General features: G+C 37.0%; 1 protein-coding gene across 6 annotated transcripts in view; it reads left to right on the forward strand.

Moving 5' to 3' along the window:
* The window catches only part of PJA2 (praja ring finger ubiquitin ligase 2), a 78,664-nt gene extending 60,673 nt beyond the window's left edge, over positions 1–17,991 (forward strand). For 5 of the 6 annotated variants that reach the window (XM_032625657.1, XM_032625662.1, XM_032625659.1 and 2 more), the window contains 3 exons: positions 11,667–11,781; positions 12,155–12,276; positions 14,833–17,991. In XM_032625657.1, coding sequence (XP_032481548.1) covers positions 11,667–11,781; positions 12,155–12,276; positions 14,833–14,958 — 363 coding nt within the window. In that variant the 3' untranslated portion in view covers positions 14,959–17,991. Of the gene's footprint in view, positions 1–4,517; positions 4,954–11,666; positions 11,782–12,154; positions 12,277–14,832 lie in introns of all 6 variants that reach the window. The other variant, XR_004349062.1, reaches the window with a different exon arrangement.
* Positions 17,992–24,771: the final 6,780 nt, after the last annotated feature.

Consider the following 24,771-nt stretch of genomic DNA (forward strand, 5'->3'; position numbering starts at 1 on the left):
CTTTCTTTAAATCACTATTTCCACAGTGATTTCCAAAGTAGATGAACAGTAATAACGTGAATGAGTCAAAAGTGAGAGAACAAAAATGAAAGAGGGAACTTTCAGGAACACTATAATACCATTTTATCTTGAAATGTTATGAGATCAGAAAGCCCAGTCCTGGTGGCGCAGTGGTTGAGAGTCCACCTGCCGATGCAGGGAACATGGGTTCGCGCCCCGGTCCGGGAAGATCCCACGTGCCGCGGAGCGGCTGGACCCGTGAGCCATGGTTGCTGAGCCTGTGCGTCCGGAGCCTGTGCTCCGCAACGGGAGAGGCCACAACAGTGAGAGGCCTGCGTACCGCAAAAAAAAAAAAAAAAAAAAAAAAAGAAAGAAAGCCCAGTTTAGATTTATAAATTAGGTATTAGGTAGATAGGGAGATCCAGACCTATTTATCTACACACACATATGCATGCACAGGTACACACACAAGTTAGCTCTGCATTGGTATCACTTTTTTAAGTGTGTGTAATCTTCCATGGAGATCATTGCTGTCAGTTATGCATTATAGTGTATGTTTTTCTCAAAGTGACCATAGCAGAAATACTGTGTATCATGGTGATCATTTTGAAATGTATAGAAATATCAAATCACTATGTAGTGTAACGAACTAATACAGTGTGCTAGGTCAATTATACTTCAAAAACAAACTCAGGAAAAGAATCAGATTTGTGGTTACTAGAGGCAGGGGGTTGGGGGGAGGGGGAATTGGATGAAGGTAGTCAAAAGGCATAAACTTTCAGTTATAAGATAAATAAGTACTAGGGTTGTAATGTGCAACATGATAAATATAATTAACACTGCTGTATATTGTATATGAAAGTTGTTGAGAGAGTAAATCCTAAGAGTTCTCATCACAAGGAAATAACTTTTTTTCTATTTCTTTAATTTTGCATCTATATTGAGATGATGGGTGCTCACTAAACTTATTGGGATAATCATTTCATGGTGTATGTAAGTCACATCATTATGCTATATATGTTAAACTTACATGGTGCTGTATGTCAATTATATCTCAATAAAACTGGGAGAAGAAAAAGAAAAATACTATGTACTAGAAGAAAAGTCAGAATATCATGCGACAGGATAATACACTTAGGACTTTTCCCAGATTATATAACTTGCCTTGCCAAATTCTGACACATGGGAAACAGTGACACAGCATGATAACCTGCATCAGGAATAGAATATATAAAGACTAAGGATCACTAACTTCCTTGAGTTAAAGACATTTTAAGTGACCACATGGAATATACATCAATATTAGAGTCTGGTTTCACAGTCGTTAAATAGTTTGTTTCCATTATTATGCTAGTGGTTTATGATTCCTACAATATGGAGATGTCTTTATAAAGAAGTTTTGAAAATTAAAAGTTTTATTGTTTATTACTAATGGGAACTGTGACATTTGATTGGCATCTTGAAAGAAGAGCGAGAGAGACGTCATGAGAGATCATGCTAGGTGAAGGCATTAGCAGAGTGGACAAAGACAAGAGGAAGGAAAGAATATAGTATGTCCAGGGAACATAGAGTCTCCACATTGTTGCCTCCTGCTCTCAGGAACCCAGTGGCACTGCCGCTTTCAGTTGTTCTTACCCATCTATCCTTCTGTTTCAGATTAATAGCATTAAATGTCTCCCCTTCTCTGCAGCATAACAGCTTCTTCAGATTTAGTGCTCAGCTTTATTTTATTTGAATTTGATTGAGACATGCTTCTTCTCTTCTAGAGAATCAATACAGTTCCTTCTTCCTATCACTCTCTAGAAATCTTTATTTTTCTAGCATGCACTTACTTATTCATTTTGAAAAATGAAACTGAAATAATTTATAATTTAGGATTTTTCCTTTTAAATTTAATACTAACATTCTTTAAATAAAGCAAAAACAAGTAATAAGACAAACTGAGTACTTTGATTTGTTTTTTTTCTCAGCAGCCCTATCTCTTTCTGTCAGTGGTTGTTTTCATTTCTGTTATTTTTCCAGTACTAGGCTGTTCTTTCTTTTCAGGTAGTAGATACTGGTGAATACATTGGCAATAAACATTTGCCTCATATCTCTGTCTCAGATATGAGGGCAAAATATTTAAGATATTTAACTGTTTTAAAAAATGATTTTAAAGCTTTTTACTCACTCCCAAAGAAATCTTGGGAAAAAAAAAAGTATTCCTTTGCACATCTTTACGTTGACATCTAAAATTTTTTGGCATAAATCTTAAGTAATATTATTTACCCTATTATATCACTTTTGCAATAAAAATATGTTCAGGAATTTAAATGTAAAAAAAATTGGTTTAGATTGAGTATAAAATTGTTTGTTGTGTCTATTGATCAAAAACGAACTGTTACAAAATTTGATAAATAATTACTTAAACATAAAGTAAAATTTTACTAGAAATGTATCTCTTAATGAGATAGAAGCTTTTTTCCCTTCCTAATTACTTTGTGAGTGAATTTTATTCCTAGAATGAGGCATAATTCAGCATCAACTTTATTTCTGTTTTTTATCTTATGAATGTAGATTGAAAATCCTTATTCAAATAAGTAAATTGGTAGGGATGGAAGGAGTTTATCATAGCATTGTCACTGAATTCTTCTCAGATATTTACCAAAATCACAAAAACTTGGCAAGTTGTTTAGATCCTCCTATTTTTTTTGAAAGTAGAAAATTGGAAGCCATCTACAAAGATTTCTTATCAGTCATTATAGTTCAGTTTGACCCCAGTATTTCAGATTGCCCCTTTGAAGGGGGAAGAAGTATACTTTTATTTATAAAGTGGAAAAACGGTGAGTATAAAAAGGAATGTGGGAACAGGATCAGAAGCAAAGCCCCTTTCCTTCTGCACTGTCTCTTCAGCATCCTCTATGAACAAAGCTTAACATCATGACAACTGTCAGAAGGGAATATATTTAAATGGCCCAAATCCATTTTCACAGAGCTTACAAAAACAGTGAATTTAGATCTGAGAAGCAATAACTGATTATTGGAACAGTCCATATTTTTGACTACTTGGATTCTGTATACACCTTTCTACACACATTTCAACTGCCGTCTAATGACAGTACAGCTATATTTCTACCCAACAAGATACAGCTATTCTAACAAAAGAAGAAGTTTCACCTTTTCCCCAGAATGAACAGATGAACAGTCCCAAGAGTCATTGTATTCATCGCTGGCTATATTAATTACTTCATAAATTGTCAGTCATACTGAATATTCTCTTATATACAGATTAAATTGTAAAGTTGACTGCTATATAAAATAAAAATGGGAAGGACGGGAAAAAAGAAAATGGTTAGTAGATACAGATAAATATATACATATAACAAGCAAATAGAAAATATGCAAAGCTACTAGTCCTTGTTTCTGTATTTGGTCACAGGCTGTAATTCATAGCTATAGTGTCTTCTTCCTTATTTTCTCTGTCATCAGCAAGAATCTCACCTGGTTGGGATTCTTTACTTGGTGGTGTGACCCAAACCTACATTTCTCAAGAGTCTGTGTCCTCAATCATCCTGCCTTTTTTGGCTGCTGTAGTTTTCTGGTAACTTTATACTCTTGGACATAGAAGTACTAAGAGATGTATACTCTATACTTGAAATTATCACAGGATTTTCAAGTAGAGGAAGGCTGGTTTGTGGAGGGTAAGCTACTCCTACTGGTACAAGGAGGCTCAGAGTGACATGGGGATTCAAAATAGTCAGTTTCATCTGAGTTCAATCAGATGTCCCCATTCTAAGTCTCAGAATCCTGTTTTTTAACCAATCAATGATATAATTTTTGAGAAACTTGACTGAGAATTAATTTAATTTAAAATGTATGTTTGATTTTCAAAAGTAAGAGATTTTTTTCGGGGTTATCATGGACATGCTCTGGTTCTTATACCGTGCTTCACTTTGAGAGTTAATGGGCCCAAGTCTGTCACTTTCTCTTTGTAAACGTGCAGGAGCGCTCAGAAGGATCCATCCCACATCACAGTTTTTATAGTCATCATTATTGCCATTAGGTCAGGTGCAGCAGCCACCTGGGTTCCCAAGACATGTGCTTTAGTTGGCACTTCATTGTGTTCAACCACAGTGATAGTTTAATTTTGATTCCACTGAAGACCATGGATTGATAGCATCCCTCTTCAGTTGGTAAAGAGCTCAGCAGTGAGCTCAAGCCCAAAAGCTCAACCAAACCAATCCCATTCTTACTTCATGGAATCATGCCTGATACCAGTTATCAGTCTGAGCTCTGTCACAGGGAGAAAACAATTAATTTGAATGGGGTAAGTTTAGTATAAAGAATTACTAACTATAGTTAGGCTACTAGGAAGTAAAGTGAATTCTAAAGAATATAGGAATTGTAGATTTAAGGAATAGCCTTAGGGCTGAGATGAAGCACTCCACCTCCCCACCTCCCAGGGCTGAGATCTAGGCTGCGTTGAAGAGGACACAACCATGGCTCTTAGAGAAGTGTTTATGCTATTATGCTGGCAGAACTTGCTGGAAATCTGCCCTCTGGATCTTGGCAAAAATCTACCTTTGGAGTGCTAAAGAAACTATTCACAGGGAAGAGACTAACTGGAAGCGCTCCTGCTACAAAACCATCCAAGATGGGTGCCAGGGGAAGCTGCTGGCCACCTTATACTGCAGCTGTCAGGCTCTGGGGAAACTGCCTGTGCTTCCGGATCCAAGTGCTGGAGAAACCTTTCATCACGCTGGAGGAGCCTGGTGCAGAAGCCGTCTGTGCTCCAGAAGCCCACAACAGAGAAGCCTCACACACTGCTCCCAACAAGCGCACTAGAACTAAACAGCCCATTCCTCCTGTGTTGTCTCTCCAGCACCCTCTCCTGCAGAGCCTAAGATCATGGTAGCTGACAAAGGAAAAATATTTAAAGGACCCAGATCTATTTTCCCAGGACAGAAATGAAAGGTGAATTTATCAGAGGCAATAATTCTATTACTGGCACAGTTTTTCTTTTTGCAATATCTATCTGCAAATCCAGAGTCAAATTTGGTGTTCAATGTTATTAACTATGTTTATTAACTTTTATTACCGTGAATTTTCTTTGCTCGCTCTTTTTTTAGTCCTGACTTTGCTTTGGCCTTGGCCTTATCTTTTTTTGTAAGTCATCTCAAATCCTTTTTGGAAAGACAGTTGCTAAAATATCTTGGCTAGATCTTGAGGAGTATACAAAAGATTAATGTTTGCCATCCAAGAGAACGCAAATCATCAGGCAGAAAGAATCCTATTCCTACCTAGGAAGCCTAGTTTGTTTATTTTTTATTGTGGTAACAGGCACATAATGTAAAATTTACTATTCTAACTACTTTTAAGTATATAGTTAAATGGCATTATACATAAACAATTAACCACATTCCCTCCTTTCCTCATCCTGTGGCAATCATCATTCTACTGTTTATCTTATGAATTTTACTACTTTAGGTACCTCATATCAGGTATACAATATTTGTCCTAATGTAACTGGCCTATTTCACTTAGCATAATGCCTTCAGTGTTCATCCTTGTTTTAGCATGTGTCAGAATTCCCTTCTTTTTCAAGGTTGAATTCTACTCCATTGCATGTGTATACCACATTTTTCCAGCTTTATTGGGATGTATTTGACATGTAACATTGTGTAAGTTTAAGGTGTACAGTGTGTTGATATGATACACATATATTGTGAAATTATTATCACCGTAGGGTTGTTAACCTCCATCACCTCACATAATTACCATTTCTTTCTTGTGGTGAGAATGTTTAAGATTTACTCTCTTACCAACTTTCAAGTATATAGTACAATTTGTTACCTATAATCACTTTGCTACCTTGGATCCCCAGAACTTACTCATCTTATAACTGGAAGTTTGTACCCTTTGACCAGTAACTGCCCATTTCCCCCAACTCCCAGTCTCTGGCAACCACTCTGGAAACCTCTCTGTTTCTATGAGTTCACCTTTTTTAGATTCCACATATAAGTTATATTATACAGTATTTGTGTTTCTCTCTCTGACTTATTTCACTTAGCATAATGCCCTCAAGTTTCATCCATGTTGTCACAAATGGCATGATTTCCTTTTTTCTCGTGGCTAAATAATATTCCATTTTATAGATAGATATATAGATAGATCTATACACACACACACACACACACACACACACCACCACACCACACCACACCTTCTTTATCCATTCATTCATAAGTGGATGCTTAGGTTGTTTCTATATCTTAGCTATTGTGAATAATACTACAGTGAAGATCCTGATTTTATTTCCTTTAGATAACTATCAAGAAGTGGGGTTGTTGGATCATATGGTAGTTCTATTTTTAATTTTTTGGGGGGAACTTTCTGCTGTTTTCCATAGTGGCTGCATCAGTTAACATTCCCACCAACAGTGCATGAGGGTTCCCTTATATCCCCAGCTTTACCAACACTTTGATTTCTTGTCTTTTTCATGATAGCCATCCTAACAGGTGTGAGGTGGTATCTCATTGTGGTTTTGATTTGCATTTCCCTGATGATTAGTGATATTGAGCATCTGTTAATGTACCTGTTGGCCTTTTGTATGTCTTCCTTGGAAAAATGTCTATTCAGTTCCTCTGCTTATTTTTTTATTGTTTGTTTTTTAGCTCTTAAGTTCCTTACGTGTTTTGAATATTGATCCCTTATCAGATACATGATTTGTAAATATTTTGTCCCACTTTGTAGCTAGGCTTTTCATTTTGTTGATTGGTTTTTTCCCAATGCAGAAGCTTTTGAGTTTAATGTAGTCCACTTATTTATTTTTGCTTTTGTTGCTTATGCTTTAGTTGTCACATCCAGAAAATCATTGCCAAAACCAATGTCAAGGAACTTTTTCTCAGTATTTTCTTCTAGGAGTTTTATAGTTTCAGGCCTTATGTGTAAGTTTTTATTCCATTTCAAGTTAATTTTTGTCGGTGGTGTAAGGTAGGGGTTCAGCTTTATGCATGTGATTATCCAGTTTTCCCAGTACCATTTACTGAAGAGATTATCCTTTCCCCATTGAGTATTCCTAGCTCCCTTATCAGTTGTTCGTATTTGCCAGGGTTTATTTCTGGTCTCTCAATTCTGTTATTTGGTCTATATGTCTGTTTTTATGCCAGTACCATACTGTTTTAATTACTATAGTTTTGTATACAGTTTGAAATCAGGAAATGTGATGGCTTCAGCTTTGGCTATTCAGGATGAGGATCTTTTGTGGTTCTGTACAGATTTTAAGATTTTTTTTCTATTTCCATGAAAAATGCCATTGGAATTTTGATAGGGATTGCATTAAACCTGTATATTGCTTTAGGTAGAATGGACATTTTAACATATATTTTAATTCTTCCAATCCATGAACATGGGATGTCTTTGCATTATTCATGTCTTCTTTCAGCAAAGTGGTATAGTTTTCAGTGTATAGATCTTTCACCTCTTTGCTTGAGTTTATTCCTAAGTATTTTATTAAATTTTTTATGCTGTCATGAATGGGATTTTTTTTAATTTCTTTTTCAGATATTTTATTATTAATGTATAGAAACACAAGTGATTCCTATATGTTGATTTTGTATCCTGCAACTTTACTGAATTTGTTGATTAGTTCTAACTTTTTGTGTGTGTGTGTGGAGTCTAGGAATTTCTATATATATAAGATCTTATCTGCAAACAAAGACACTTTTACTTCCTCCTTTCCAATTTGATGCCTTTTATTTATTTTTCTTGCCTGATTACTTTGGCTAGGATTTCTGTATTATGTTTAATAGGAGTGGTGAGAGTGGGCACCCTTGTCTTGTTCTTGATTTTAGGGGGAAAACTTTCCACCTTTCACTGTTGATTATGATGTTAGCTGTGGGCTTTGTGTGCCTTTATTATGTTGAGGTATGTTCCTTCTATACCCATCTGTGAAAAGTTTTTATCATGAAAGGATGCTGTGTTTTGTCAAATGAGTGTTTTCCTTTTCTTTTTCTTTTTTTTTTTTGCATCTATTGGGATGATCATATGCATTTTATCTTTTCATTTTATAAATGTGCTGTATCATATTTATTGATTCATATGTGTTGATCCATCCTTGCATCCCAGGGATAAATATCACTTGATCATTGTGTGTGATCCGTTTATGTGCTGTTGAATATGGTCTGTTACTATTTTGTTGAGGATTTTTGCATCTATGTTCATCAGGATTATTGGGCTGTAACTTTCTTTTCTTGTACAGGCATACCTCGGAGATATTGCGGGTTTGGCTCCAGACCACCGCAGTAAAGTGAATATCACAATAAAGCAAGTCAACAAATTTTTTCATTTCCCAGTGCATATAAAAAGTTATGTTTACACTATACTTACTCTATTAAGTAGGCAATAGCATTATGTCTAGAAAAACAATGTATATACCTTAATTTTTAAATACTTCATTGCTAAAAAAGCTAACTGTCATGCAAGGTTGCCACAAACCTTGAATTTGTAAATAACACAATATCTGTGAAGCGCAATGAGGCAGAACTCAATGAAGCAAGGTATGCCTCTTGTGTCATGAACTGGCTTTGCTATCAGAGTAATGCTGGACTCATAAAATGAGTTTGGGAGTGTTCCCTCCTCCTCTTGAAAGAGTTTGAGAAGGATTGGCATTAATTCTTTAAATGTTTGGTAGAATTTCCCAGGGAAACCATCTGCTCCTGGGCTTTTCTTTTGGGGGAGATTTTTGATTACTGATTCATTCTCCCTGCTTGTATTGGTCTGTTCAGTATTTCTGTTTCTTTATGATTCATTCTTCATAGGTTTTATGTTTCTCTTCTAATATATCCAATTTGTTGGTGTACAGTTATTCATGATAGTCTCCTCTGATACTTTGTATTTCTGTGTTATCAGTTGTAATGTCTCCTCTTTCATTTATTATTTTATTTGGGTCTTTTGTCTTTTTTCTTAGTCTAACTAAAGGCTTGTCAATGTTACTTTTTAAAAAAAAAACAGGTGTTATTTGGTATTTTCTATTTTTCTGGTCTCTACACTTTCTGCTCTGATCTTTGTTACTTCCTTCCTCCTGATAACTTTCAGCTTAGTTTCTTTTTCAGATATTTTGAAAAAAAATTTCAAACTACTTTCTACTTCCTTGAGGTGTAAAGTTAGGTTGTTTGGTATATTTCCTTTTTCTTAATATAGGCATTTTTTTGCTATAAACTTCCCTCTTAGAACTGCTTTTGTTTTGTCCTGTAAGTTTTGGTATATTGTGTTTCCATTATTGTTTGTTTCAAGATATCTTCTGATTTCTTCTTTGCCTCATTGGTTGTTCAGGAGTGTGTTGTTTAATTTCCACATTTTTGTGAATTTTCCAGTTTTCTTCCTATTGTTGATTTTTCATTTCTTGCCATTTTGGTCAGAAAAGATAATTGGTGTGATTTCAGTCTTCTCAAATTTGCCAAGACTTGTTTTGTGACATATATGATCTAACCTGGATAATGTTTCATGTGCATTCAAGAAGAATGTGTCTTCCGCTGCTGTTTTGTGGAATGTTCTGTATATGTCTGTTAGGTCCATTTTACCTAAAGTATAGTTCAAGTCCAATATTTCCTTTTTGTTTTCTGTCCGGATAATATCTCCATTATTGAAAGTGAAATATTGAACTCCCCTAATATCATATTGTTGTCTAATCTCACTTCAGATCTGTTTTTATTTGCTTAATATATTTAGTTGCTCTTTTTTTTGGGTACATATTCATTTATGATTGTTGTATTCTCTTGATGAGTTGATTCTGTATCATTGTATAATAATCTTCTTTGCCTCTTGTTACCATTTTTGGCTCAAAGTCTCTTTTGTCTGATATAAGTATAGCTGCCCCTGCTCTCTTTGGTTTCCACTTGAATGGAGTGTCTTTTTCCATCCCTTCACTTTTGAGCCTATGTGTTTCCTTAAAGCTGAAGTGAGTCTCTTACAGGCAGCATGTAGTTGGGTCTTGGTTTTTTTTCCGTTCACCACTGTATGCCTTTTGATTGGAGAATTTAGTCCATTTATATTAGAGTAATTATTGATAGATAAGAGCTACTAATGCCTTCTTATTATGTTGTCTGGCTGTTTTGTAATTCCCTTGTTACTTTCTCCCTCTCTTATTGTCTTCTTTTGTGACTTGGTGATTTTTTTACCTTTTGTGAATCTAATGTAGACTTTTGCTTTGTGATTACCATGAGGTTTACATAAAACATCTTAACAGCCTACTTTATGCTGATAACTTCAATTGCCTACAAAAACTCTACCCTTTTATTTCCCCACTCTTATGTTTTTGATGTCACAGTTTACCTTTTCTTATATTGAGTATTCATTAATAAGTTATTGTAGTATAATTATTTTTAATACTCTTGTCCTTTAATGTTTATTCTTAGTGAAGTGGTTAATATACTACCATATTACGATATCAAAATATTCTGAATTTGACTATATATTGAATATTTATCTTTACCAACGACATTTTGTTCATCCATTCATCTGTGGATACTTGGTGTGTTTCTACCTTTTAGATCCTGTGATTATAGGTCCTTTCTGCAGTTCTAACCTAATTGTAGCCATAAGGGCTAATCAAGCCACAAAAAGATGAGGGTGACTCATACTAGATGGTCATATGATTTGCTGTTCTTTCCATTTCTGTTAGTGACTTTTTCCAGACATTTGAACTCCTAAATAAAGTTCACAACCCAGATAGCCTAGGAATACAGGCATACCTCAGAGATATTCCAGGTTCAGTTCAAGAGCACTACAATAAAGTGAGTCACACAAATTTTTGGTTTCTCAGTGCATATAAAAGTTATGTTTACACTATACTGTAGTCAATTAAGTATGCAATAGCAGTATGTCCAAAAAAAATGTACATACCTGAATTAAAAAACACTTTATTGCTAAAAAATGCTAACCATCATCTTAGCCTTCAGTGAGTCATAGTAGTAACATCAAAGATCACTGATCACAGATCACCATAACAATTATAATAATATTGAAAAAGTTTTAAATATTTTGAGAATTACCAGAATGTGACACAGAGACATGAAGTGAGAAATGCTGTTGGAAAAAGTGGCACTGATAGATTTGTTTGAGCCAGGGTTGCCAGAAACCTTCAATTTGTAAAAACATGCAGTATCTGCAAAGTGCAATAAAATGAGTTGTGCCAGTACTAGTGAACCAGTAATGTGGATGTGCTGACTCTATACCAGTAGTAGATACAGCCGTTCAGAAATGCAATATTTGCTTCCCTACCTTTAACATCTTGTAACCTTGGCCACATTTTATATTTCATGAGTTGAACCTGTTCAAAGTATTTATTTCCTTTCATGTTATTGATCTCATATATAAGCTCATAAGTTGGAAGAGGTAACCACTCTTGAAAATATAAGTATGATGGACAAGTAAATGGTTATTGAGACAAGATAGATTTTTGTTGTACTTGTGAAAAGTAGGGATTTTTTTTTCCTGTGTTTTTTGATTTTTTGGTTTGGTGATGGTTCCTTTTGGAAGGAGGCAAAAAGGGCAGGGACTGAAGCAAAAGAAACCAGTAGGAAGAGGATAATGGTGGATATAATTTTGGAAGATACCTTTAAAAATAGTTTTTCATTACTGTTTTAAAAAGTGTTTCCTAACAAAGAAATGCTGCTTTTCATTTTCAGACTGCCCTGGCACATTTAGAGTCTCTTGCAGTGGATGTTGAGGTGGCCAATCCACCAGCCAGTAAGGAGAGCATTGATGGTCTTCCAGAGACCCTTGTTCTTGAAGATCACACTGGTAAGGGCAAAGTTGATCTCTAATGTTGAACGATACTTTGCATATTCAAGTATATTACCAATGCACCTAGAAGATAAAATAGTGGCTGTCAGAAACTTTCATTAGATTTTGTATGAAACCTAATTCAGACAAACTTTTACCTAGTGGAATTTTTTAATTTATCAAGTGATAGGCTGGGACAACTTTTCTACAAAAGCAATGTTTATTAAATTCCAAATTGTCATGTATTAAGCTAAAACACTTTTACCAATTAATTCACCAAAGTCTGGTTCTTTTGTCTTTCATAGGTGTTGTCTATGAGTTAATATGTTGGTTTTCAATTTTATTAAAATTGAACTTCATGGGATTGATAAATCAAATTATTTGTTTTCAGCTATTGGTCAGGAGCAATGCTGTCCAATCTGTTGCAGTGAGTATATTAAGGATGATATAGCAACAGAGTTACCCTGTCATCATTTCTTTCACAAACCTTGTGTCTCAATTTGGCTGCAGAAGGTGAGTTGCAGATTTACTTTTTTAAAGTTAATAGTTTCTCCTACAAGTTAATGATGATAGTAGTGTCTTTTAAGCCTATTTTATTTAGCTACATACTCGTAGTAATTTTTAATTCAGTGTTTAAAATTGGTTACCTTTTAATGATTACAGATTAATGATATATCAAACTATTTTACCTTACTAACATTGTCTAAAAACAATATAGGCAAATGATTTTAGGATAAAGCTAATTAGATCTTTGATTATATCCCTGAAATTTGATGTTTTCAAGAATCTCTTAAGCAAAGAAGCCTTTAGGACTACTCAGAGTACTATAACAGTGTACAGATATTCTGCTAATATGAGATGGTATCTTTAAAAATGTATATGAGGAAAAGCAACAAGATCCTACCATATAGCACAGGGAACTATATTTAATATCCTGGGATAAACTGTAATGGCAAAGAATATGAAAAAGAATATATATAACTGAATCACTTTGCTATATAGCAAAAATTAACACAACATTGGAAATCAACTATATTACAAGAAAATAATTATAAAAATTAAAATGTATATGATAAATATTTAATAACCTACCAAGTATCTCCTATTCAAATTTTTATATACTGTTTTTCAATGTTTACCCAATAATTTTTAAGTATATTTGAATTACTTAAGAAAAAAAAAAGTTTTACTTACATCTTCTCAGTGAATTCTATTCTTGCGTAAAGGATATTTACATGCAGTTCAGTAGAAATTCCCAAATCACATTCCCAGCTTAATTACTTACGGATATGGCTCCCTTTCTTCTCTATAACCACTCCCTTCCTTCTCCCTTCTCTTACTTCCTACCCTCTCCTTTCTCCCTTCTTTTCTTTCCTTTCTCTTTCTTTGCTGTTGCTCCCCCTCTACTGCTACTTCATCTTTGGCAAAACTCTAGTTGATATCTAAAATCCAGTGCAGAAATGTTCATGATTCCTTTATAAAATCTAAAGTTTCGGGCTTCCCTGGTGGCACAGTGGTTGAGAGTCCGCCTGCCAACATAGGGGACGCGGGTTCGTGCCCCGGTCCAGGAAGATCCCACATGCCGCGGAGCGGCTGGGCCCTTGAGCCATGGCCGCCGAGCCTGCGCGTCCGGAGGCTGTGCTCCGCAATGGGAGAGGCCACAACAGTGAGAGGCCCGCGTACCGCAAAAAAAAAAAAGTAAAAAATATAAAGTTTCTGTCTAGGCTTTCCAGGCCTTCTGTGATCTAGTCTGTCTCATCAGATTTACTCCTCTGTACATTTACTCATGTTTGCTTAGCCTGGTGTGATCTTCCCCTTACTGTAAGAATAGATGATCTAGGTAGGTCCGCTTAAATTCGACGTTTCTATCCTTAATATCCTCTTTTTTAAACTCCCACAATAGTATCAGAGCCTTAAGAAGGATCTGGTGTTGTCTGTGCCTGCTCTGTGTCAGGTATCGCTGGATGATTGATGTGTGTTTTCCCATTTAATCCTAACAGTAACTCTGGGACATATTGGTATCCTTATTCTCATTTTCCAATCATTGTTATTCATCCAAGGTTACACAGCTAGTGTGTGGTTGATTGAGACTGTACTCATACACTTGACTCTAAAATGTTGCTCTTTTGGCCCCATCTGTATGGCAAGTGCACAATAAATGTTTGCTGAATTAAATTCTTGAATTGTAAATATTATGTATGTTGTACATCTTGAATTGTCATTGATTTTGCTTTAACCCAAAGTAATAATCTCTTTAGTCTGTCTCCCGTCAGGAGGCAGCTTATTGTGAAGCCTTTCCTCTAGGGAGAAGGTTTCCAGGTTCTGAATCTTTGTCACCTTCAATAGCCTGATTTCTTCAACCTTTTTTCTGTCAGGGAGATCTCTGGGAAAAAGACAAGATTTGTGAGGGGATAACATATCGCCAGATGACACATCTCTATAACCTTCCATTGGTCCTAAAATAATGTACTCCCAGTCTAACTGCTTTCCCTGTTCCGCTTTCCCTCATTGATTATCATTTAGAAGGCACCTAAGTCTCCATATCTTTTTGAAAAGGAAGTATATGGCTTATAAAGAAGGTCTGCGGTCCATCTGCTTTGACATATCTGTGCTACACTAAAGTAAGGCTTTAGTATATATATGAGGAAGGTCCTAGGGGGATTAATTTGGTGTAATAAATATGTGAATTAGTTAGGTCTCTGGTTTCTCTAATATATGCATTCAGTTCAGGTGAAGACATGCCCTATGACTCCTTGCTCACCCTTGTAGCACCAGTGCCAAGTGGAGCATGTAGTAGACTCATAATTAATACTCACTACATGAAAGATGAGTGACCTAAAAGATGCAAACATGATTAGGAGACACTGTTTACCCTCAGAAATTGAGTCTGATTGGGATGAAGAGGAAATAGCATCAAAATTTTGCCTCTCTGTACTGCGTGGATTTGAAGTTTATTTGGTTTTGTTTTTAAGTTATTTGACTTGTTTTGAGGATAATGATACTGCTCTGATACTTTGTAGCAGTTAAGATCTTTCCATTGGCTGTGAACTTGTTTTTTTCTCCCCCCAGTCAGGGACGTGCCCTGTGTGCCGCCGTCATTTCCCACCTGCTGTGATGGAAACACCTGCAGCTGCTTCCTCTGAGCCTGATCATGATGCCCCACCTGCAACCGACAGTACTGCAGAAGCCCCCTAAGCCTGAACACTTGAATGAGATCAGTCTATCAAAGTAAATCTGCAGATCCTTCTAAAATATGATGTGCAAATAATTATATATAAATATATTTAAAATGCTATATATAGTCTATGCCATAGTTTAGAAAGAGGATATTAACCTTTCTAAACTAAATTTAGGTTTGCAGAAAGTACTAAACATTTTCAAGCTGAATGTTGAAGTAGTGCATTCATTTTCTTTAGTTTAATATGTTATTAATTGTAATATCAAGCTTATTGATTAACTTTATCCAGAAGAAATAATCATCTGTGTGGCACACATTATTGGTTTTGCCTGAAGTACTGCCACTAAGTGATTATAATTAAGTTTTCCTATTTGCGTCAAATGTGAAGATTGTGATCACAACAGTAGTAAAATTTGGTTTCGTTGGAAATAAAAAAGAATTCTAAAGCATGCTTTTTCATTGGTCCCTTTGCTTTTGCTTCATCAAAACCTCTTGGTTCATAATACTGAGTGGTTTTATAAGAAGATAACTTACTCTTTCATCTTTGTTTAAAATTAGGACTTTTTAGAATGCCAAACAAAACTTCTGGCTAGAGCATCACAAAATCTTAAATGTAATCTCCTTGAAATGGTTAGGTAGTAAAATAAGTTATTTTATTTGAAATGGTGGATGTGCTTAAAGTAAGGTTAGTAAAGCATATGAACAATCTCATGTGCTCAGTGCTTGGTACAGTGAGATGAATTAGATGGCCTTATGAAGTCCTTTCTATTTGGTTAAAATTATACTTGAAGGTCCAGAACACTCATGGCACATTTGTGTAATAAACACTGGATATAGTTAAAGGTAATTTTGGCTCTGAAATATTTTGGAAAGTCTGAAAACAAGCGTAAAGTGTTTTAAAACACTCATTCTGTTGTATCCCGAAGGAAAATCTGAATCCTTAAAAAACTAGAAGATTAATTGTGCTGTCTTGTATAAAGCATAAAACTGATGGGGTCCAGGACAGATTTGGCCATACCTTTTTACAACATATCTAAACCTTACTATGTTATAATTTATTATTTTAAAATATTGTTGAACAAGGATTAGTCATACTACATTATCAGCCTTTGTTTCTTTACACTAATTTATTTTGGGAAAATTATTCACCTGGAACTAAAATAAAAACAAGTAGTTTCAAATTAAGCCATGGGTGAAAAAGGAATAGATTGTATGATTGCCTAGTGACTGTATGAACAGAACTGAACAGGTTCCGTTCTTAATTTCCTTTCTCTAAAAGAGAAAAGAAGATGCTGACCTCACATTTATCCTTTGAAAGAGATCTATTCACAAGCTTTTACAAAAGTGAGGAAATCAGCTTTCCTTACTTTACTTTTTTTTTAATGAGAAATTTGACCCACAGGGTCATCTTTGTAATCATGTAACCAAACTAAGAGTGCACAGCTTTCTGTTTAGGTGATCACACCTAGTAAGCAAGTATGTATCAACATGGACATAATATTTAATTTACGGATGTGATTAGGTATCAACACTAGAGAATGATGGGTGTTAGAATGCCACATTTGAGCAAGTAAAATAGTAAAACACATAGTGAGTGTACCTCCATCCAAGTAGTACAATGATGATTTAGTTTAGACACATAAAAAGAATGTTTATATGACTTCCCAAATGCAAAATTACATTTTATTTGTGTAATTCCTCTGCATATTTATATTCCACCTCTTTTCTTCATTCTTAAAAATAAATGAATTTTCACTGTTGGCACATTTGAGGCTTAAATATAAGGAACATAACACTTGCATTCTAATTTTTGCATATATTGTAAATGTGTCTGGTACTTACAGCAAAATACTGTGTATCCTTTTATGGGTAAAACAAAACTGAACATTGCATGCATGTAATGTGGTGACTTTGTAATTTAGGGGTTCTTTGGGGCTTCTGTGACTTTGGAAATGCTTACATTCAAGCCTTAATGTTGCATTAGGTAGCATGTTTTTCTTCTGATGTATATAGCCACTGTTGTATAAACTAATCTTTGCTTGTTTTCTACTCTGTGATCTTTCCATACCGTATTTCATTGATGATCAGTTAGTGTCAAGGAGTCAAATCAAATTAAAATTAATTCTCATGTGTATATTGTGGAAATTTGTGGCTAGTGTGATTTTTATTGTTGTTTGTTTCCTTTAAATAATTATGATCAGTTGTGACACTTAGTGGTTAAACTGACGTTGTTACAGATTTCTCTGTAATAAGCCACACACATTATATTTAGGCAGTGTAAAGGGACCTTGGTTTTCTCTTCCTAGATAGCAGCTGTCCCAAAGAAAATATTTCTTCTTTGGCTGTTAAGATTTAACTATTATCTGCCAGTTGTTAAGAGGTTTTGGTTCCAAATTCAACCAGCAGTGTTGAGAGCTGAACTTAAGATAGCTGTTGTACATTTTGCTTTCCATCTGTTTCTGCCCTTCATTCTTGGCTCCCTACTATCTGTAAACAGCTGCTATGAAGGAGAAAAGTTGAATAAGAATTGGCTTAAAAATTCTTTTAAAAAGAAAATTGAGGTTTTAGAATTTTCATTGTAACAAGCTGATATAAGCCGAAGATGACAAGTTAGGACACCTAAATATTGTTTGATCACGTCTTGGCTCCTTTTGAAAAAGTAAAGAATATATGAAGGTAAATTAGAAATATAAATATTAATAAAAGTATTGTTTCTCTTATTTCTCTATTATATGTTAAGTGACTTGACCTAATAATTTTATTTTTTTAAACGTCTTCTTCCTTGTAATTTGAATGCTGATATTTAAAGGTAGATCTATGTGGTTTTCTTTCGTGTTAATTGTTTATCTCTAAGCTAACTAACTCTTATTTGTGATCTGCATTTATATATAAACTGTTAAATATATGTGAACTGTTAAAATGGAATGCAAGTTTTTCAAGAGCCCAGGTCTAAACGTAATGATTGGTTTATTGTTCTACAACCCCAATCCATCATTTTTCGTGTAAATCATAAACAATAAACAGGATATACTCAGTGGTCATTTCTAATATTTAATTGTGTAGTCTTATCACTTCTATAATGTAACCCCCTGGAGGATTTAGTGTTTATAGCAAAGTACACAGCTACTAAGGAAGTCTGGAATAGGCTCCTGAGCACGTGATTTTACACTCCTTTAACTGTGATCTAAGAAGGAAAACCCTAACAGAGACCTCAGCTGTACAGAAGTGGTTGATGGACTTCCAGAGTTGGAGCCACTCAGCACCCCTACAAGGGTTGGATTTCGTTAGAAAAGTATCACCCAAATGTTCCTATAAATAGCACATATGTGAAGCTAGGCAGAAAAGTCCTGTCTCTTCTGTGTGACCACCTCTTCCTGTCTTCCCTCAGGCTTCACACTTCTCAGATCTTGCATGATATCTATTCTAGACCAGGCTGGCGTTGGCTATTTCCATCCCTAACTTAAAATGTGTTGCTCAGAACTAAACACAGTTCCTCTGACTAGAGCAAGGTCCAGAAGCATTATTGCCAACATCAAAGTGACTCTCATATGACTGTTATGACTCGTATATGTTGATATTATTATCATTACCATCATTATTAGGCAAGCGTATCACGTTGTTGTCTCTTGCTAAACTTCAAGGTATTGCTGGTAAGCCAAGTCTGTTCCTAATAATTACTTACACAATTTCTTCTTAACCTAATTGGACTACATTCATCCTTACTAAATTTAACTTGTAAAGGTCCATATGAATTCTGATTCTTCTCTCATCCTGCATCAGTCCCAATTTTGATGAAGTATGCCTTTGGTGTTTAGTGGCTTTGTCCAAGTTACTGATAAATACTGAATAGAACAGGATGAAATACAGACCCTCTTCAGAATGCCACTGTAGACTGCCCTCTAGATGACTTTGATCCACCAGTCAGTACTCTGGGTACAGTTGTTGAAGCAACTACCAGTCACTTAAGTGCTTTTGTTTCTTCATGGTTCCTAAAAGGACACAGTAAGAAATTTTGTCCTGTTTGGTCGACAAGCACTATGGAAGTAGCCTAATCTGCTAGTATGTTAAATCAAGAAAACAAATGAAGTTAGCTGGAAATGCTTCACTCTTAGTGAAACCATACAACCTCCTTTTCTAACTGCTCACATGCCATCTGTTCATCTTCTCTAGAATTTGATAAGTGATCAATGTCAACCTCATTTTTCTAATTTTTGGAATCTACTTTTTTTCCTCTCAAAAATTAATGATATTTGAAGTAACATGACCTTGACAAATCACTTAATCACTCTGCTGTTTTCTCTATAAAGACTAAATTAAAGGTTGAGTACTCCTGTTTGTGCATGGGTAAAGGTTTGAAAAAAGTGTTCTTTGTTGATGTGCAAAGTCATGGGGAATAAAAAAGCATCTTAATCACCTCTCAGGAGCGGAAAGAATCTGACATGGAAACTTAAATCAAAAGAAATAAAATGTAATTAATGTCAGTTTTACTAAAAGGCTGCATGCCTGGATGTGGCAGTTTATTCCATTTTGTATTCTTAGTTTATAATCAATATGCAGTTTTTTAGTAAATATTAGAGAGGGGAGGTCTTTATCTTATTTTTTTTGGAAAGATAATACCTCTTAGCCATTCACTGTCAGAGAAATTATGCAAGCCACCATTATTTCTTTTCCTTTGCTTATAAAGCAGCAATTCTTAATAAGATTCACTGAGAAAAATGCATTTTTACATTATAAGAATAGTTCCCATTTATGAAGTGCTAAATATTAGACATTGTGTTAGGCTTTCTGTTTTAGCTGATCTTCATAATGAATCTGCAGCGTAGTTTATATTGCCCCAACTTTTACAAATGAAAACATTGAGTCCTGGTTCTTAAACAAGAGCCTGAGGGTTCTGTGTAGTTCATGCCACCTTCCTGGGTAGGAACAACCTATGTGATCAACGTTAATATTTACTAAGTTGTTTGAAATGTAGTCTGAGTTTTAAAAATGGGGAAAGTGGGGGGTCTTTAAAATTCTGAAAAATATTTTGTTAGTTTTTCCTTTTTGTATTATTTTGCTAAATTGTTATAGAGAGACATTTTTGCCTTAAGTAGTATACTGCTGACCAAAGTTATAATGTCCTACTTAGTGAAGTTTCTTAGTCACCATTAAGATCAGATGAGAACTTCCTACCTTGGCCGTACTATTTGGGATCCTTAAATTATTCTGCGGAAACTCTCTCTGGCCTGAGAGGTGTGTGGCATCCTCTTGTCTCTTCAACCAATGAGACCTTACTAATGCAGATATCTGTCTATAAGCAACTAGCCCTACCCTTTCCAAAAGTCTCTGGATTTCTTCCTTCAGAAGCCATGGACATTTGCCCTCACAGTTGCAATCACTCAGAGTGGAGAACTTACCCCCAGACTGCTTCATCATTAGAAACAAACATTTGACACAGGGTTTCCTTTTGATTTCAGTCCTTAAATGGTATTTTAAATTCTTTCCAGGCATTTAAGCTATGCCTTAGTTCTCTTGTCTATTCTATTTCCATTTTCTTGTTAAAAGACCTCAAGTGTTGCAAAGATTATAAGGGGCTTCACTATGTACCACCATTGTGATCGGCCTTTGGCCTCCACAAACAATTCCTCCTCCTGACCTGGAGCAAGGATCCTTCAACCCTGGTATTGCAGTACCCTAGGTTTGGTGCCACTAAAGAATGTCAGAGTTTTTATTTTAGTTTAAATTCACATTTAAGACAGATGAGGACAGGAATTGGGGAGCTTACAAAATCAACCTTGTCTGGAAAGCAAGCTCTAGCCTAGATTGGATGATGATGACTCACAAGTGAACCGGGGTTATAGCCCAAATGAGTAAAGAGCACCTGAAGGAAGATGCTTAAATTTTTTAATAAAAATTAGTTGTCTTATAAAATAATAAACATATCAGGCTGGCGTCCTCCCTGAATCTGTGGACACAACACTTTTATCAAAGCCAACAAATTAACTCCATGTGCTGAGCTGCTATCTGTTTAACAAATGTTTATCAAGTGCCTAATCTAGCACAACTGTTAACAAGATCATCAAACTCCCTGGCCTCCTGGAGTGTTCCCTGTATTGAGGAGACTCTATTACACGTTTCTTCCCAAAGCAGCTGGATTCACTGTATGGGAAGGAGTTCTTCTTGGCCTGGAGGGTGCCTGTGATTATCCAAACAAGAAAAAAACAAAGCAGGGAGAAAGAATAACACTTGCCGAGCCCCCCAAGGTGACTAGCTACCGGCAGCTACCCCCATTCCCCAATGATCTATAGCTGTGTTACTGTATTTATAGGTTGAAGATCTCTTAGGAGGTTATATGCCCTATGGCCCCCAGCAGGTCATGATATCTCACAACCAGAGAATTTGGAAAGATATATTTTTTTTCCAGAGATGGGGCTGGCCATAATGGAGAGAAGCAAAACTTAACAGTGTTTCACCTTATTTGTGTTGTATTTTTACCTTTGCTTCCTACTCCCTGTGCTCTAAGGCATTTACACATAAGCATCCAGTGTGTTTTTCCCCAGAAAATGGAACATAAAGCAGGCAATTCTGAGACATTGCTTTCCTGCTGGCTTTTGTAACCATGCTGGAGAACCAGGGCTAACGTACCCTGAAAACTGTCTTACTAAGGTCTGGACAAGGAGTAAGCACCACTGTCAAGTTTGCTACACTGTGATCACCATTGAAGCCGAATGAACTGGGCAGCAAGGGCACTAAACGCTATGCAGATGCACGGTCGTGCTAGGACAGCCCCTGCCTGACTCAGCAGCAGCATCATGCTACACAGAGGTGCCACACCTACGCATGCCAAGGCTCACTCAGGGAGGGCAGAAATGCCGCACAATCCTTTGGGTTCCTGTCTCCTCGCCACCCCCACTGCTGTATAACGCATTTTTCTCCCCCAAATCAGGTCCTGGAGAAGCCCCTAGAGCTTATTTAATCCTTTTGTAGGTGACACTTTATAAAGAGGAAGCAGAGTAGAAGGCTGCATTAGATGGTGCCTGCCATGGCCACCCTACTTGAAGCATCCCTTCTCATTGTCCAGAGCTGCCGAGGGTCTGAGAGTTTACCCTGCTTGTAAGCTAACACATTTCATAGACTCTAGCTGAATCTATGGGACCCCTGGATCAGAGACAAAGGGTTTTATTTCTCATGGTACAGTGGGCAGCATGAGCTACATAATCGCCTAAACAGTTCCCGTTGCCCCCATGTCCCTCACGGACAATGCAGAGCTTGGCCCAGGTGGACGCTGGACACACAGTGAGTCTGTAGCACAGATGAGAAAACTCGAGCTTAGGAAACCCTAGTCTTATAAAGGGACTGCTGGTAAGCCTGCCTAACCTTGACCTGGAGAAAGACACACATTATATGTTATCTTGGTCAGGAAACAAATCTGTCCTCTGACCTGGGGGGATGAGGGAGGGATAATATATATCTGTTTTCTAGGATTTTTCTATACAGACTCCAGTACAGAGCAAAGCTGTCAATGCCTCTTGCTCAGAAGACATGAGAAACACAAGAAACCCATGAATTGTCTCCCAACGCCTGTAGACCCTGCTTAAAGGGATGGGATACTGCAGGTCAAGAAATCCCACTCACCCCAGCCACAGCTGATTTGACTGGTGGGGGCATCAGACTCAAGGCCCATCCATTCAGAGGTTGGCCAGTGGCCAAGGGCTAAAGGTTACGCAGGCCAGCAGGTCCTCTCACTAAATTTGCCTATTTTGGTTGGGAAATAGGCAATTCCCAGTAGGAAATGGGAGATGAATTCAGCAAAAGGGTTGTACGAGGAGGGAGTAAAGTTGTGAGTAGCCACGATCATGCTGAAGCGATGAGGCAGCAGAAAGTAAGAGCAACTAGAAACTACAAGTGGGAGAAGATATGCGAGAGTGGATTGGGAAGGAAGGCTACTGCAGTGGAGGGCAGGAAGCGGAGCCTCGTTACTGTGGACACTAGAACGGAGAAGCAGTCATAGCTCCTTACTTTTCATCCCCATCTGCTCCTCACACCAAAATGGGCATCCGTGGGCTTCCCTGGTGGCGCAGTGGTTGAGAGTCCGCCTGCCGATGCAGGGGACACGGGTTCGTGCCCCGGTCCGGGAAGTTCCCACATGCCGCGGAGCGGCTGGGCCCGTGAGCCATGGCCGCTGGGCCTGCGCGTCCGGAACCCGTGCTCCGCAGGGGGAGAGGTCACAGCAGTGAGAGGCCCGCGTACCTAAAAAAAAAAAAAAAAAAAAAAAAGGCATCCATGACAGTAACACATACACAAGCCATTACTGCAGAGAATTTGAGTGAGTCTTTAGTTGAAAAAGAACTCAGGTTATAAGGAACAGAAGAGGTGCAGAAAGATGTCATAGGACAGTAAATTAGCTAACGTTTATTGAGTGCATACTGTATGCCAGGAACGTTTGTAGGTAGTTTTACATGCATTATCTTAGTTAATCCTAACAAAACTTTTTAGATGTAGACTTCTAATCTCCAAAGGGCATCGAAAGGTTAAGTAGCTGCCAGTGGTCACACAGCTAGTAAGTAGGGGAGTCAGGATTCCACTCCAGTGCTCTTCACTGCTTTGTTCTGTTGCATCCTGCATAGGCAAGTGAGTTAACCCACGAGGTAAGAATAAATGAAGTAAATTTCAGCTTCAGCACTGATAGTTCTCACAGACTGACCTGCAAGTTCAATAGCCTAACCTAACATTTGGACCAAAAACTACTCTGAAGTTGGTAATTACCTTTATCAATCAGCCCAAAGAGGCTGAGAGGAGCCTAAACATATTAAATTGCTTTAGTCCCCTACCTGAAGAAAGCAAAAGATCTCAGCAGCTGCAGAAGTTTATGTTACTTTCCAATCCACTGCAGAGAGAATTCTGCCTCAATCATTCTCTTGTCAGTCCCTGTGGTCCCCACAGTACCAGTGACCATTACCCACATCTCTAAGTAAGAACAATAATGTGGTCAAGGAAGCCTGTTATGTTTCACACCGGTAAGCCCTGGGTAGAAAGCAGGTTGTGATTGAATGGGGATGAATGTCAAGTCCCTGCTATTCTTCACCCTAAATCTACTCCACATGGTCTTGTTCTGTCCTAATTAGTCTCTGCCCCAGATAGCTAATCCTTTTGGTTAATGAGTACCCATGGCCTCATCATCTCCAGTTACGGATACCACAGGAAGCTGGGAGAGCCTTGCCCAAGCAACTTGGCAGAAGGTGCTTTAGTATTCATAGACTGCTGTGCTTAGAATCAATGAAAACTTAACAATTAAATCACCAACATATTATCTCGCCTAAGGAGGAAGCAGCAGCTTGCCCATGATCGTACAACCAGAAAATGCTGGAGCTAGGACTTGAAGGCACGTCTCCTGACCATGCCCCAAACTTCTCTTACTTTCTGGCCCAGTGTCATCCTCTGGTGAGTCAGGGCAGCAGCAAGATTAGATCAGAAATAGGTTGTATTTACCTCCAAACCTGCTCCGTGCGTAGGTCCTCATCTGCCAGCAGACAAAGTGAGAAAATAATGACAAATAAGCAGATGAAGACTTTTGCTTGTGAATTCCTCTTTTTATTCTTCCATTTTTGGACCTTTTTAAGTTAGGAAAGACTTGGGGTGAGGAGGTAGTGGGGGAGAGAGAGAGAGAGAGAGAGAGAAAACAGAGTGGCAGAGCGGGGAGCTAGAATGAGACAAAATATAAAAGCAATGTCAGTGGTTCTCTGGCTTCCAGCACCTGCGGGAATTTCGCAATAGGTGTTCCGTGCTCTTGCAGAGCACAAACGTTAAACTTCTAAGGGGATTTAAAATACAAATGTCACGAGTTTAAAAAA

The sequence above is a fragment of the Phocoena sinus genome, chromosome 3 (assembly GCF_008692025.1).
Source record: "Phocoena sinus isolate mPhoSin1 chromosome 3, mPhoSin1.pri, whole genome shotgun sequence".
Classification (NCBI taxonomy): domain Eukaryota; kingdom Metazoa; phylum Chordata; class Mammalia; order Artiodactyla; family Phocoenidae; genus Phocoena; species Phocoena sinus.